This window comes from Nesoenas mayeri (assembly GCF_963082525.1).
Source record: "Nesoenas mayeri genome assembly, chromosome: 2".
NCBI lineage: Eukaryota > Metazoa > Chordata > Aves > Columbiformes > Columbidae > Nesoenas > Nesoenas mayeri.
This window is the reverse complement of record NC_137543.1, coordinates 42,547,772-42,565,102: the sequence shown is the minus strand read 5'-3', so window position 1 is coordinate 42,565,102 and position 17,331 is coordinate 42,547,772. Positions and strand designations below refer to the sequence as shown.

General features: G+C 40.7%; 1 protein-coding gene across 2 annotated transcripts in view; it reads left to right on the top strand.

Annotated features, from left to right (window-relative positions):
• Positions 1 to 16,232, top strand: part of RGS20 (regulator of G protein signaling 20) — a gene marked incomplete at both ends in the record, with an annotated part of 40,763 nt that extends 24,531 nt beyond the window's left edge. For both annotated transcript variants that reach the window (XM_080339116.1, XM_080339117.1), the window contains 4 exons: positions 9,627 to 9,775; positions 13,704 to 13,790; positions 14,641 to 14,875; positions 16,044 to 16,232. In XM_080339116.1, coding sequence (XP_080195242.1) covers positions 9,627 to 9,775; positions 13,704 to 13,790; positions 14,641 to 14,875; positions 16,044 to 16,232 — 660 coding nt within the window. The remainder of the gene's footprint in view (positions 1 to 9,626; positions 9,776 to 13,703; positions 13,791 to 14,640; positions 14,876 to 16,043) is intronic.
• Positions 16,233 to 17,331: the final 1,099 nt, after the last annotated feature.

Here is a 17,331-nt window from a genome sequence, read left to right as displayed (position 1 = left end):
CAGACAAAACCAGAGCAGTAATTTCAGTTTGAACCTGTGAGATGTTGATCTTCCTGAACTTGCAAGGACCTCAATGAGAACAGGAGGAGAACAGCATCTCAAGGTCTGAATCTTTAACTATTTAACAAATATATTTAAAAACCTAAACATACTTAAACTACCTTAGAAAAAATTAAAACATCCATGTCTAAATTTACAGTCAAAACAGTAAGAATTCTCTCAAAGAATTAATTCAGTCAGAGCAGAAATAGAGAACAATAGTTTATGCACACAGATACACATTCACCCTCTGCATTCTCTAGTAAGATGATAGAGGGTCACTTTTAGTGATCAGATAAAACTCTCACTGTTGGTAACGACCCATGTAAATGCATTCAGGAAGAAGAAGGAGGATTTAAAACAAAACAAAACAAAACAAAACAGACATATTTTGAAGAAAGGCATTTCAGCCAATTCATAACACCTCTGCTTAGCATGACCTGGTGTTAAGTCCAACTCAAGATATGAAATCACTTTTTTCCGCAGCATAAAAAATACAAATAACAACCCCAGGTTCCAGTATAGGTTGGGAAATTACATATTAGAGAGCAGTGTAGAGGAAAGGGACCTGGGGGTCCTGGTGGACAACAGGATGACCATGAGCCAGCACTGTGCCCTTGTGGCCAGGAAGGCCAATGGCATCCTGGGGTGTATTAGAAGGAGGGTGGTTAGTAGATCAAGAGAGGTGCTCTTCCCCTCTACTCCACCCCGGTGAGACCACATCTGGAATATTGTGTCCAGTTCTGGGCCCCTCAGTTCAAGAAGGACAGGGAACTGCTGGAGAGGGTCCAGTTGTAGGGCAACAAAGATGATTAAGGGAGTGGAGCACCTCCCTTATGAAGAAAGGCTGAGGGAGCTAGGTCTCTGTAGCTTGGAGAAGAGGAGACTGAGGGGTGACCTTATTAACGTTTATAAATATATAAAGGGTGAGTGCCATGAGGACAGAGCCAGGCTCTTCTTAGTGGCAAACAGTGATAGGACAAGGGGTAATGGGATCAAGCTGGAACACAAGAGGTTCCACTTAAATTTGAGAAAAAACTTCTTCTCAGTAAGGGTGACAGAGCACTGGAACAGGCTGCCCAGGGGGGGTTGTGGAGTCTCCTTCTCTGGAGATATTCAAAACCCATCTGGACATGTTCCTGTGCAACCTCACCTAGGCGTCCCTGCTCCAGCAGGGGAATTGGACTAGATGATCTTTTGAGGTTACTTCCAGTTCCAAACATACTGTGATACTGCGAAACAGCAGATCAGATCCTCAGCTGGTATAAATCTCCTTGTCTTCAATGGCCATCGTGAAGTGATACATTTTTTCAGCAGCTGAAAAATTGACTCTTGCTACATGTAATCAGCATTAATACTTCAAAATTTAAAGTATAAAAACTGGGATGGAATTTTCTCTCATCACAAGAAGATTTTGGTGTTGCAAAAAAAAAATATGCTGATGGACATACTTATATTTGATTGTCCAGGAAAATAAAACAGAAAATCCTTGACACTGGGCAGTAACAACTCCATTTAAAACAAGATACTGATTGCATGCCATGCAAACTAAAATCTTTAGAAAGGACAACTCCATCTTGCTTTTATTTCAAAGTGTCAGCTGACAAAATAAGCGACTGTCCTGGGAGGGTGGTGGGACAACAAGCTGTATTTACCAATTGCCATTTTTAAAGTGCACACCTGGTGAAAAACAACATAATATGTTGGCTGATGCAAGAACATTTGCTCTGATGTTTACAGAAAATACACCCAGTTTATTCTTTTTTTTTCTAACCACATTATAAAATTTCTCTATAAGGAGCAACCTGTCCAGTTGAGTTGGAAGTTCTTTCCTACTTCAGTGCCAGATTGACCAAAACCAAAAAAGTCTCCTATCAGATCTGAGTGATCTGCCTGACAGCTCCAGGTCTAGGATGATGTCTGTTCCCCTTGCTTTCCCCAGGAATGCACTCTCTTGTTCTACAGCCAAATAGCAGCTCAGAACTATCCCTCACCCTTGAATTAACTTACTTTTATACACAGTCAGCTCTCACGGCTCCTCAAGCTCCAAAGTGTTCCATCTGATTGCTACAACTGTTTTCCCTGCCCAGTTCTGTACGTGCATTTCTCTGCAACATTATACTACTGTTTTTAAGACAAACAAACAAACAAACCAGAAATCATTATTTAAGCATCACTATCAGGTTGTGGGGACAAGTTCAGGCCGCCTCTTATGCTGCTTATGAAATGCAGCAGCTGGTGGGGGAGCAATACCCATATCAATTTAAGGCTTTTGACACAGTCCCTCACAACATCCTTGTCTCTAAAATGGAGAGATATGGATTTGATAGGTGGACTGTTTGGTGGATGAGAAATTGGCTGGATAGTCTTATCCAGAGGGTAGTGGTCATTGTACTCGGTAGTGATGAGGCCCCCTCTTGAACACTGTGTGCAGTTTTGAGGTCCTGGAGAGTTCAGAGAAGGGCAATGAAGCTGTTGAGGGGTCTGGAGAACAAGGCTTATGGGGAGCGGCTGAGGGAACTGGGGCTGTTTATTTTGGAGGAGGCTGAGGGGAGACCTTATTGCTGTCTACAGCTACCTGAAAGGAGGTTGTAGCGTGGAGGGTGTTGATGTGCCACGAGGATGGAGCCAGGCTCTTCTCAGTGGCAAACAATGATAGGACAAGGGGTAAGGGGATCAAGCTGGAACACAAGAGGTTCCACTTAAATTTGAGAAAAAACTTCTTCTCAGTAAGGGTGACAGAGCACTGGAACAGGCTGCCCAGGGAGGTTGTGGAGTCTCCTTCTCTGGAGACATTCAAAACCCACCTGGACATGTTCCTGTGCGACCTCAACTAGGCGTCCCTGCTCCAGCAGGGGGATTGGACTAGATGATCTTTTGAGGTCCCTTCCAATCCCAAATATACTTGTGATACTGTGATACTGTGATCTCTTCTCCCAAGTAACAAGTGATAGGATAAAAAGAAATGGCCTCAAGTTGTGCCAGAGGATGTTTAGATTGGATATTAGGAAAAAATTCTTCATGTAAAGGGTCATCAGGCGTTGGAACAGGCTGCCCAGGGAACTGGTGGAGTCACCATCCCTGGAGGTGTTTAAAAGACATGTAGATGTGATGCTTAGGGACATGGTTTAGTACCAGAGTTAGGTTACAGTTGGACTTGATGGTCATGAGGGTCTATTCCAACTGAAATGATTCTATGATTCTATGAATGGCTCAATATTTGGATGGACACTGGTGACAAGTGGTGTCCCTCAGGGGTCCATATTGGGACAAATACTGTTTAATATCTTCATCAGTGACACAGACAGTGGGATTAAGTGCACCTTCAGCAAGTTTTCAGATGACACCAAGTTGAGTGGTGTGGTTAACATGCCTGAGGGATGGGATGCCATCCAGAAGAACCTGGACAAGCTGAAGCAGTGGGCCTATGAGCTTATGAGCTTCAACAAGACCAAGTGCAAGATCCTGCACCTGGGTCAGAGCAACCCCTGGTATCAGTACAGGCTGGGAGATTAAGGGATTGAAAGCAGCTCCGCAGAGAAGGACTTGTGCGTACTGGTAGATGGAAGATTGGATATGAGCCGGTGATGTGTGCTTGCAGCCCAAAAGGCCAACTGTATCCTGGGCTGCATCAAAAGGAGCGTGGCCAGCAGGTTGAGAGAGGTGATTCTGCCCCTCTCTGCTCTGGTGAGACTCTACCTGGAGTCCTGCATCCAGCTCTGGAGCCCTCAGCACAGGAAAGACACGACCTGTTGGAGAGAGGCCAGAGAAGGGCCAACAAGATGATCAAAGGGATGGAACGCCTCTCCTGGGAGGATGGGCTGGGAGAATTAGAGTTGTTCATTCTGGAGAAGTCTTTGAGAAAAAGACCTTATTGCATCTTTACTTAAAAGGGGCATGTAAGAAAGATGGGGACAGACTTTTTAGCAGGGCCTGTTATGATAGGACAAAGGGTAATGATTTTAAACTAAAATGAGGTAGATTCGGGTTAGATTTAAGGAAGAGATTTTTCACTATGAGAGTGGTTGTACACTGGCCCAGGTTGCCCAGTGAAGTGGTAGATGCCCCATCCCTGCAGACATTCAAGCCCAGGCTGGATGTGGCTCTGAACAACCTCAGATGAAGATGTCCCTGCTCATTGCAGGGGGATTGGATTGCATGACCTTTGAAGGTCCCTTCCAACACAAACTATTCTATCATTCTATGTGCCTCTTATCTTACTTGCCAACTCCACAAGTTGTGTTGTCTACTGAGTGTATTCTCAACTAGGACAAAGAAAGTAAAATATTTAGCTAGACATAAGTAGCAATATAAATAATTCCCTTTAACAACTTTAAGGTAAGCCATTAGCTTAAAATGCTGTTGATCATTGAAATTTTTCTTATCAAAACAACCTTATCATTCATAATGTCAGTCCAGAAAATAAGAAAACCCCTCTTGCAAAATTAGCAGTCACACTTCCACTGGTTTTGATTACAGTTGATTGATACCCTTTGGCCTAGTACTGTGGGGTAATAAACTTGAAGAGGTTGCCAAGGTAGCATGTACCATAGCAGTAGCATCCACAGGTGAATAATTCTTCAACTAATATATAATGTTAGTCTCATCATTAATGAAAAGAACACAGGCACTATATTTTCTAATTGGTTTTACACCTACTGCCATGACCTATTCAGATCACCTAATCTCCCAAATTAACAAATGTAACATTATATGTAGAGAAGACCTTTATATTGGGAGGTCTAAAAAAACCCTCTGCTTTTTGCCTTGAGCATCTAAAGTCTACTGAAGGGAAAAAAAACACAGCTGCCTCCATTCCCACAGATCCACAAGTCAGTCAAGCAATTGTTGAAGTTGTTACTAATGTGGGTTGTACTGTAAAGAAGCAGGGCCTTTTGTAAATTCCTATAAGCAATATTCACTTCAGTTGTTGAGGAATCTATTGTCCATTCCTGCACACAGCACAACTGAAAACAGTAATTCAAGCAGTTGTTTGGGAAGGTTCATTACACACCAAGAAGCAGCAAAGTGTGATGGAGAACTTCAACGACCCATAGTGATATGGGTCTGGATATAATAGAGGTAGCAGAAACTCAACTACAGACATAAAATAAGGCTTTTCTGTTTCTGTCCCATTAGTGGCTCTGTCATTAGCTCACTGCATGATCTCAGACAACTTGCTTCACCTCTATGACTTTTTTCCATACACCTTCCAAGGTTATTATACTTTCCTGTGTATAGTCATACTAGGATAGTCTCAATGCTTTTCAAGGTACTTTTCTTTGAAAATGGGTCCTTACAAGACTTGCACAAACTCGGTGTCCGTGCCTTTGCCTCTGTTGCAGCAAAGGTGCAGCTTATAGGAGAGCAAAGCAGCAGACAGGGAGCTCATGGTAAGCTTCTTGTATCACCATACACAGCTGCAGAATTGCAGAGCTTATGTTTCCCTGGTTTACTTTTTTTTATTACATATGTTTTTAAAAAACAAATCTAGAAAGCCAGCAAATATACATATGAAATTAAAATATATCCTTTAGGCAGAGCTTATATCTCTTGCTGTGCGTTCAGGCCTCATGTCTGGCATTACACAGTCTCAGTACAATCATGATTAGGATATACATTTACAACAAATTGTGCAGCAAACATTAACATTTTAACTTTATTTTGCAATTCTGGCTAGACAATGAACCAGAACAATGTAGACTTTTAATGTAAGACATCCCCTCCTGCAGATTAATCATTCTTATGTGGCCAAAGGGAGTTAGTCCAGGTAGAAAGGTACATAGAATCATGTGCCTGATGGCCATTTGGTTAAGAGACAGAGCTGCATTAAAAATAAAAATAAATAATTTTTTTTTAAAAAGGCAGGGAAGAATGAAGGTAGAAAAACTATGCTGGGATGGTTCACTTACTCTCTGTTTGTTCTGTGAACTTGTAATAGCCTGATATGTTTTTGTCTCATGGGTCTTAATACTATCTGTGCCAAAGGAGTTTCTACAACTTCATAATAACCTGCACCACTGTTAAGCTCTCTACCTTGCTATCCTACAAAATCGAGACTAGATTTTATTTAGCCTAAGGTAACTCATTATTTATCTCTGAAAGAAACAGAGAACAGCACAACACCATAGCCTTTTACTGATCAGAAGATCAATACGCTTCTACACTTTCTAAACAACACAAACTCCTACAATTTTTCTGTGTAAGTCATGCCTTCTAAACATCTCGTTACATGTTTAGGCAGATGCTCTCTCTTTCTTGAAATGCAATACCCATAGTACTTACACAGAGGAGTAAATTACTTCCTGTATCTTACCCCAGTATTCCTGCTAATACACCACAGAAAGTCAAATCCTAATTAGTCAAATCCAAAGCTCTATTGAATATACAATATGACTGTCAACTGCCACAGGAAATACAAGATAATCACTAAACAGCTCTGTAATTCAAAAACTTGGGCTGTCTTTCAGCCAACAGATATATCCCAGTCCTCTTTCTCTTATTTCCCAGTTCTCTAATATAGCTTGGCTATCATGAAAGCACGTTTTATCTGCTAAAAGTATCTTTCAAATCAAATCTTCATCACATAAATGACCAAAAACTACTTGCTTATTCAATGAGAAATGGTCAACTTGTTGTCAGCCAGAACTCCAAGATCCTTCTTCACGGAGCTGCTTTCCAGCAATCTTGTCCCCGAGTCTGTATGCACAGCCAGGGTTGCCGTGTCCCAGGTGCGAAATCCAGTACTTGCCCTTGCTGAATTTCATGTGGTTGGTGATTGCCCAGTTCTCCAATTTGTCCAGATTACTCTGCAGGGCCTTTCTGCCCTCAAGAATGTCGACAGATCCTCCCAATTTTGTGTCATCCATGAACTTACTTTCTCAAGTCCTGTGTTCAAGTAATTTATAAAGACATTGAAGAGTGCTGGCCCTAAGATGGATCCCTGTTGAACCCTGCTAGTGACTGGGCACCAGCCCGACATAACCCAATTTACTAGAACCCTTTGATCCCGGCCTGGCAGCCAGTTGCTCACCCACTGCACTGTGCGTTTATCCAGCTGTATGCTGGACATCTGGTCCAGGAGAATACTGTGACAGTGTTGAATGCTTTACTGAAATCAAAAAAGATCACATTGGCAGGCTTCCCTTGGTCAATTAGCTGGGTAACCTTGTTGTAGAAAGAAATTAAGTTGGTCAAGCAGGACTTCCCCTCATGAACCCACGTTGGCTGGGACCAATGACTGTTGTCGTTCAGATGTTTTTCAGTAACTCCCAGAATGATCTTCTCCATGTTGACCTGGCAGCCAAGAGGGCCAACTGTGTCCTGGGTGCATCAAGCACAGCATTGCCAGCTGGGTGAGGGAGGTGATTGTCCTGCTCTGCTCTGCACTGGTGCGGCCTCACCTGGAGCACTGGGTGCAGTTCTGGGCACCACAGGATAAAAAAGATATAAAGCTACTGAAGTGTATCCAGAAGAGGGCTATGAAATTGGTGAAGGGTTTGGAGAGGAAGCCATATGAGGAGTGGCTAAAGTCACTGGGTTTGTTCAGCCTGGAGGAGACTAAGAGGGGACCTCATCGTGGTCTACAGCTTCCTCACAAGGGGAGGAGGACGGGCAGGTGCAGATCTCTTCTCTCTGGTGGCCAAAGATAGGAGCCAAAGGCATGGCGGGAAGATGTGCCAGGGGAGGTTTAGGTTGGACATGAGGAAAAGGTTCTTCACCCAGAGAGTGGTGGAGCACTGGAATAGGCTCCTCAGGGAGGTGTCACAGTCCCAAGCCTGACAGTGTTCAAGAAGAGACTGGACAACACCCTCAGAAACATGGTGTGAACTGTGGGGTTGTCACATGCAGGGACAGGAGTTGGACTCTATGATCCTTGTGGGTCCCTTCCAACTCAGGACATTCTGTGATTCTATACATTTTGAAATGAGAAAGGTGGTGGGGTTTTGAGAGCTATGTTATTTTTCTGATTTTCTCTTTTTGGGTATTTAGGTGTTGCTTGTCAGCTTAGTTCTACAGAGTTACAAAATAGGTTATCATTTATATCTGTACTGTTATTCTTTTAATTTATTCCTCCAGCAAAACAGGTGCACCTTCTGCTCAGCATGTCATGCATTTTTCTCTCAGGGGAGTGGGTGGTTCTCACAAAAACAAAAACTATTAGGCTCTATAAAAGGGAAAAAAATTCAGCAGAAAAAAATCCAGCACACTTTAATGCTGCACTCTGCTAAAATAATCTTCTTTCTTCTCCTGACACTTCTCTCAAGTCCATGACAGCATCTATGCATTCTCCCACAAGTTACCACAGTAGTATTTTCTAAACCTGGCTAAACATTTTATAAATGAAGGCAAATTTTAACCCTCCAGTATTTGTCCCATCAGATTTTTTATCGATAATTTAATATCAGACTGAAACAACTCAAAATCTGTAGCAGCTAATTTTAGTTCCCCTACAACTGTCATAGTCCCAAAAGAACTTTTAGCAACCTGAAAAAACCTGCACAAAAAGGGGTTTCATGACACAGGAAGATGACTAGTTATGTGTCCAAAAATTAAATAATCAAAATGAAGACGTACTTGTCTTTGTACAAGCTGGCATTTCATCTATAAAAGACATCTGTCACTTAAATATGGCACAACCCTCAGCGTAATAGGGGGAGCATTATTAAGTGCTGTAGGGCAAGTTTGAAGCTCATAGAGAGGTTAGAAAGAGACAGAGACTTCAAGGGGACTTGTCATTTCATTAACACCATTTCTCTGCACAATCTGCAGAACTTAGGCTCCAAAAAGGTTTCCTAGAATAGTGCAAAACCGATAACCAGTGTTTCCATGAAAAATTGTTTCATTCTGTCTTCAGTTGGGGAGGCAACCAAAAACCTGCATGTTAAATATTAACATGCAGTCATACGTTTTTTCCATTAATAATTCCTCATCTTTCCTTGACTCCTTCTTGAGAGAAAAACATTTTAAAAATTTGTGGCAGTCAGACCTCTAATGGACAGGTAAGTATTATTGACCTTTCTCCTTTGCTGTAGGACAGACAACCAGCAGGTTTGAGACATCCTCAACTCTCACCAAAGGCCAGAATTTCAAGAGAGCTCAGGTGTCTCTCAAGCATCACTAAGCCTGTGCATTGGCTGATCAAGACAAGAAAATTTTAAAAAGGAAAGAAAAGAAGAGGCTCTACCTATCTCTATTCTGTACCATTTTCTTTAAGATTAGCCTTGAAGTCAAAACCTCAGGAAACCCTTTTCAACTCCAAGGTTTATATACCACTGTCCTAAGAGCTGCAGCTCTGAGATCCCTCACTTCCACCTTTTGCTCTCTACATCACCGCTCTCTCCTCTTCATATGCCCACCCACGTGCAGAATTCAATAGCCACTTCCTTTCCATCACAGCACTTAAATATAAAATCTGTGCATTTTCCAAAAGATTCAACACCTAAGAGCACCTGTGTGGAAAAGCCAAGCATTTAGCTTTTCAGTTCCCTCAGGAGCTGTGGCCTTTGGCAGTCCTTGGTACGACTTTTAAAGCAAACAGAAGACAGAGACGCTTCTTACTTGCCTCTTCTCTTGCTGTCTAGCAGCCCATGGGATCAGAGCGGATGGAGATGCGCAAACGGCAGATGTCTACGACCCAGGAGACGCCAGGCGCTGCCCCGGCCCAGCACAGCACAGGGAACCGCGGGTCCAACGCCTGCTGCTTCTGCTGGTGCTGCTGCTGCAGCTGCTCATGGTAACCCCTGTCATTCAAGCCTCTGGGGAATAGAACAGGGGAGGGAGGTAATAGCCAGTGAACTGGACAACACAAGCCAAACAAACCACCTGGGTAACTCTGCAAGCCTGAGTCTAATAGAGATGACTCTGCTCTAGTACTAGACACAACCTTCCACTCCAGTTTACTCTTTTTTTTTTTTTCCTGCCATTGAAATAACATTTTTTTTTTAAGAAAATCTCTGTACAGTATCTTTGTTGTACTTTTGTTGTCAATACTGTGTAATGGAAGGTCTGTGTTGTGCAGGACTGGTTCTCCTCAGCCTTGAGCTTCACCAGGACTTTCAGTAAAAACTGAAAGCAATACCAGAATATGTAACAGCTTTAGATTTATCACTGGAACTTAGCGGTGAGCACAAGCGGTGTTAAACAGAGTTAGAAGAGGGTGGAAGAATATACAGGTCAGAAAACAAATAACCAGGTGCCCAGCGCTGTTCTTTTGTTTCAAAACTGGATCTGTTGTCATTAATGAGTGTTGCCAATTTATGGCACCTGCAACTTGCATGAAGTTAATCTGCAGGATTAGAGATTTTAAGTATTGTAAGTATTTGCTGAAGATAAGGAGTTAACAAAACATAGTTCAGAAGAACTCCTATTACAAGGTGATAAGGAGGAAAATTTATCAGGGAAGCAAATCATACTCAGAAGTCCTTTATCTGTTTGGGCCCACATGTTAATTAATGGGTGAGACCAGAACTTGCATTGAAATAAAGGAAAAAGAAGTCTTAAACAGTCTTAGGAGTTCAGCCAAAACAGACAGCAAGCTGAGTGCTTCTTACAAATAAACGATCGACCAGAGCAGGCAAAGCTGGCACTGAGGTAGAGGGAAGAAGTCATAACTAGTCTTACAGCCTAGGCTAGTAATCTATTCCACCATTATTTGTTTTTCCAACAGCAGCTGATAGCAAATGCTTTGGAGAACAGCATTAGCAGGTGAGGGAAGGGCAGGCTGATCACCTCTTTCCTATTGGTACTCAGCTCATCAGAAACAGAAATGACCCAGTTGTGCCCTCTCCAATGCAAACAGTGAGTATTCTACAAGGGCAAAAAGGCTGCTTGGATTTTTTTGCAAGATGCCAAGTACAGTGGCTCTGATCCTACCAAGCTTTTCAGCAGGTGCTTAGAGGTAAACTAAGGTAGAGTTTCAGGAGACAGTAAGTAGTGTGCCTGTACAGGATCAGTTCACTACCTTGCAGAATGTCAAAGCATCACCATACAAATTCCAGTGTCATCTGAACAACTGTCCAGTGCAATCACAAGTCATTTAATCTAGAGCTGCATATCACACAAACATGTCTTTCCACAAAAGCACATTTATCTACTATGTCAGAGTACATAAAATTTGCATTTTACCTTTTAAATTGTTAGTAAAGTGGTTTTTTGCCATTTTACCTGACATCTTCAGGATGCTCATTTTCTGTGCACCTCACTATTCAAACAATTCAAAGAAAGCAATTTACTCAATAGGGTTTGTGAAAGTACCCAAATTTAATGATGTTTAAAATTCCTATTTGCATTTCAGAATCATTTGGGAAACCAACACAGGCTCCAAAACAGAGCAGCTTGTTTTAGCTTTAAAATAATTTCTGATTTTTTTTTTTGAGAACAATTGTTTTCTACTAGCAAGAAAAGCAAAACAAACCGTAATTAAGCTATTTATATTTCCTATTCATAGAGCCTTTCCTCAAAATAGCTCAAGTACTTTGCACAGAAAAATTATGAATAGGAATAAAAATAACAGTCATGAGTCATGCAGCCAAGTTGCTGAGCATCCAATATCCAGCATACTCTTAATAGTAGATTTAGAATGAAGAACTGGTGAAAGGAGTCTCTCAGCTGGATGCTCAGAGCCTGTGTTCATTCCTACAACCAAAACTCAAGCCTCTAGCCTGTTACTCTTCCACATCCTGACAAGTTGCAGTATTGCGATAGTCTCTTTTTTTTTCATTTGTTTGCTGGTACATTTGTAGGGAAAGCGTCTACCTGCAAGTAATTTCTGAGGTATGGCATGTTCTCTTAAGCTCTTATTTGTCTTTTTCCTCTGTTGTGCATTATCCTAGGAAGACTGTAATCCTTTCTTTTGGATTTGTTGTTTGCTCTCAATCCAAAAATAACTCTGACAAGCATATCATTTCTTGTCTGTCTGTGAGGAACACAGAATATATCACTTTGCAAATTAAAAAAAAGCCAGAATCACTGGTAAAAAGGGCAGTAAAGGATCGAGACCTATACACCCCAAAAGAATAGAAAATTAATATTAACTGCTTACTTTTTTTTTTTTCCTGAAAAGGTGGATTGAAATAATTAATTAGTTTTAATGTATGGTTCAGATGTTGCAGAAGAAAATAGGTTTGTAATAACTGCTCTACAGCTTCGCAACAGGAAAGCTTCACTACCTCTTCAATGCATGGACTGCCTTGGCAAAGAGGGATGCAGGTCTCTGCAGATCATGCACTAACGCTAGAGAGAGCAAGAGGAGGAGCTAACCAGTAAATAGTAAAGCTCCATATAAGACAAAGCCATGAGTTTAGAAGGCAGAAAGGACAGAAAAATCAGCCTTACTAGAGATAAATGAGATTCTTAAGGATTAAGGCAACAAAAACTGTTAGGACATTAGCATTAAAGAAAGGTAAGATACAAATGAAGAAATTAAATTAGTTATTTTCCTAGAACAACTGTATTGCTTTAGTGCAGCTGAAGGACCTGTTTCATACGAATTACAGGTTGTATCTCAGCTGGACATTTTCTTCTTGACAAATTTTAAGCAGCTTTACAAATTATATGAATGTGTGTGTGCATATGTGCGTGCATTTCTTGCTAAACTATGACAGCGTATGAACTGGACCATAGTCCCTATTCCCTAACAAGAAATATGCACGTTCTCAAATCCAGTCTCAAATGAAAATGAATCATCTGCAACTACAATGGGAATTTTTAAAAACTAGAATTAATTAAACTAACATTTGCTGAAATCAGCAGGAGTTGACAGCTACTCTTCGATGGGACATGAAAATCTCTCAGTGATCACTAGTGATCGCAGCAAGCATATTTTTATTGTAATGCTACAAACAAGCTAATACTCATTTCCAGTCAGACATACTCAAAATGATATTCAGCAATTATATATCTGGTCTTTGTGCTCCAGGCCTCACATTGTGAAGCATATACTAGCACTTTTTTAAAGTTGCAATAAATTACCACACAATCTGGCACCTGAACTCTGAAAGATGCTTATACTTCCCACAACACATAAAGAAGCATCTACCTTGCTTAAAACGTGTGCTCCAGCTTCTCAACTCTGGCTTTCTTGTAACATGGTATCACGATTCTAAACCAGTCTTGGCCCTCATTGTGCCCTATGGATATAAAAAATAGCCACGGGGGTCGGAGGGGAACCCTCAAAACTAAAACCTGAAACAACCAACCTTGAATAACTCAACATAAAGCCAGTTCATGTAGTCAAACTCAAGTAAAAACATTGCATCAAGCATACCCAGTATAATAAGGATCAATGGAACATAGATTTGTTATGTGATAAAGGGTACTCATGTATACATATATATCCCATGCATATATATGCTTGTGTACACATACATATAGGGAATTTGACTTGATGATCCTCATGGGCCCCTTCCAACTCAAGACAGTCTACGAATCTATGGTCCCTGTATGGAAAGTCTATGTGATACAATACTGAGCAGCATGCAGCTACATTGAAGTCTGCCAGGTTTATATAACTGTAACATTAATGTCAGAGCAAAACTAGGGGTAATGTGGCTAATGTTAGCTTCTGTCCTTTTTTCTGATTTAATTTTGGAGGAAAAGCATCTGGGGTACGTTCAGCCTCTTCCTTTATAAAGTTGACCAAGATTTTATTTGCTACCTTGCAGTCTTACTGTTAGAAATCAAGACGAAGAGAGAGCAAGGAGAACATCTCATGAACTCCAAGCAGAGGGTATTCTAAACTGTGAGGAAAGGTATGGTCTTTACAAGTGTTCTGTCAAGCTAAAATGAAACAAACCCAAGAAAACATGCTAAATAATTAAAGCAAATTACTTGAAATATCCAAATAACTATTATCACCTATTTGTCATTTATGCTGAATTTGCAATCATCTATTTCTTACCTCCTAAGGAACCAAAGGTCTGATCTATGATCTCTTACCTTATTTATATGCAGCATGTAACCACATCCCCACTTCCATAACATGGTACATCAAAACCAGCATTGTAAATGGTCTCCTTTTTTTTCCTGAAATAATTTTTAAATACAACCTTTTCCCACTCAACAACTATGTAATGAAGCTACCTGGCAGTGCTCAGCCTTACAAAAATAAGAACTATGAAGAGGCGCTCAGATCCTCCCAGGAGTCAGGCAACTCTCTTCAGAATCGCTCCAACAGGTAGCAACACCTGTAAAACCGTAATAGACAGCAAGGTGCCTTTTATGGGATTTGAATCATTGCTGCTTTCTACATATTTTCATTCAATTTTTAACAATGATTCAACAAGGACTACTAGGCATAGAAAAAATGCTTAGCAGTTGCAGAGGAACTTTGTTGCAATTACTTTGAGCAACGACCTGCAATTTCTGCATCACAGCGCTGGCAGGCATCTGCACCCGAGATTTTAATAAGCACACTTTAAAAGGGCATCTTGTAAATACATTTACTAGAGTTTGTCCTTGAGTAGTTCAGGTGAGGAATTAGAGCCCTGTGAACCTTGTGATTTTTTTCCATCGTAATGGGAGATGCCTCCTGCCAGCTGCAAACAGCTTCAGTCACAATCATTAACTTCTCTCTTCTTGTCCTCTCCTTCCCCCCCCAAGCCCAGCTCCTACTCTTGAAGAAGTAAATGCCTGGGCTCAATCGTTTGACAAGTTGATGCTTACTCCAGCTGGCAGAAATGCTTTTCGTGAATTTCTACGAACAGAATTCAGCGAGGAAAACATGCTTTTCTGGATGGCCTGCGAGGAACTAAAACAGGAATCCAACAAAAGTGTCATTGAAGAAAAAGCAAGACTAATTTATGAAGATTATATTTCTATCCTTTCTCCAAAAGAGGTATATTACTGTCCCAAACACATTATTTGGTGCTGTTTTGCAGCTGGTTCTGAAGTTGTAACATGTGTTTAAAGCTACAACAATACCCAGGAGTAACTTTTCTCCCCTCCATGTTCCACTGCCAACAAGCAGAGATTTAGGGGAAAAAGGCGGACCCATCCTTGAGGTGAGATGATCAAAACTAAGTCCAGTGGCTGTAAGAAAGCTCTGGCATGCTGATGTGAAGCCTTTAGTTTGAGGCATGAATATACAGATCATTACTTCATCCTTGCTCAAATTGTATTTGTTGAACAAATCAGTTTTTTTTTTCTTTACACTAGGAAGGGGGTGGGGGGGTGTGTATCTCTCCAAAAGCACAGTAACCACAAATAAAGTGTTATTGGCAAAGCGTAAACTGTTCAAAGAGCAGCTGACAAAATACAGCATGGAACAAACACATCGACTTCCTGAAAATTTTAAAAACTGTTGCTTTGCTGTTAGCAAATATGTCACATTTTGAAGACACCTCAGTTCAGTTTGAATATAATCCTGCTAAGTAGGCTGAAATTTTAAGTCTTCCAATATCCTTGCAAAACTCAATTGTTTGCAGTGCAAGCTATACTTACCTACCTACAAAAATGCTGTTTAAATCTAGTCGGTCTATTCCAGTAATACTAATATCTTTCTGCAGAGACTAGAACCTTGCAGGATGACATGTATGTTGTATGGCATCATTACATAGCCATAATACCTGTGATTCACATCAATTCACCCTGCTTTTTACCATAGGAATTTGATTAAGCAACAGCTTCCCAGGTTAGGGTTTTGGCCTGTGTCACAGTGCTTACTCCAAATTCAGTCTCTTTGCAACAGCACAAACTCCCAAGGAAACAAACTGTCACCAAAAGTTACAAATCCTCTCTACTACAGAGCAGGAGGTTGGTCTGGAAACAGTCCCCCAGTCCCTCAGGTTTCAATAATAACAGGAATGCAAACAGCCTTCTTCAAAGTAAGGTCACCTCGGTGAGCGATTTTCTCTGTCCATCAGAGATTACAACACAGGCATTTTTTGCCTAAGTATATTTAGCAGTTTTTACACTCTCAAAGGACATCAGCTGAAAAGGTTAAAAAAGCCCGCTTTTTCAAGCCAACCACTATTAATTACGTGACTTTCTGTTTTAATATGCAGGTCAGTCTGGACTCCAGAGTACGAGAAGTTATTAACCGAAATATGCTGGAACCCTCACAACACACCTTCGATGACGCACAGCTTCAAATTTATACCTTAATGCACAGAGACTCCTACCCTCGGTTTATGAACTCTGCTATTTATAAGGACTTGCTTCGGTCCTTATCTGAAAAATCCATTGAAGCATAGGATTTTTTTCTTAAACATTATTTATTTTAAAACAAATGGAACTCTGGGCTACGCCAATTCACAGGGAATTTAGAATTAAACAGATATTTACCTGAAAATAACTCAGGCAAGTTTTACTACGGACTGAATGATTTAAACCCGCACAAGGCTCTGACACAATCAGCTAACTACAGTTTCTGATCAAATTCAGTGTTATTTTGCAAATGAAAATGAAGAGAATGGACAGAAAGCGGTGGTGTTCAAAAAATGCAGTATTTTTTCAAATGCAGCACGCAACTCAGATGCAAATCTGTTACAACGTATGTCTGAGGTACAAATGCCAACTGAGCATGAACATTTAATTTTATTTTTAAGTGGAGTGTTGAAAATTTTCTTGGAAACCAAACCAGTTGCCACATCGACAGTAGGAACAAAGTGAAAACAGTACTGTCAATATCTGGGTTATGCTAGACAACGTTTCACATATTGTACGGATCGTACCTGGCACGGGTACGCTCCACTCGTCTTGGTAAATTTAATTCGTATACGGTGTGCTAATGGAAATCAGTATGGCAACCTCAAGCTCGTGAAAGCTAATGGTTGAAATAATGCTGCCCATAAAAATCTTTTGCTGAAGAATTGTTATTTTACTACTAGAGTCTGCTGAAAGCATTTTTAAGTTCATATTGTTGATGTTTATAAAGTTAAATTATTTACTTAAGAGGAAGAAAGGTCTGGGCATTTGAATTCCTAAATAAAGCACAAGAATTCTCACATATTCTTCTCTTCCCTTGGTAGGTAGATGTAAAAAACATTTCAGTATTTGCTCCTGACAGGATGGCAGTATCAGCCATCCTGCGTTTGTACACATGAAATTCTCCTGTTACCTGACAGATCTTGTACGGTTTCTATTACAGATACTCATGTACTTAATACTCTGTTCTGATTCAGCACTATTTCAGACTGTCTGGAAGAAAAGCAACAGCTCTATCTGCTAATAAACCACGTTAATTTACAGTATCCCCCAAACATTACACTTGATTTCTGATCATATTCTAGAGTCAGTAAGCACAGGAAGTACTTGGAAGAAAGTAAATGGAATTCTGCATAATCTGTTTGT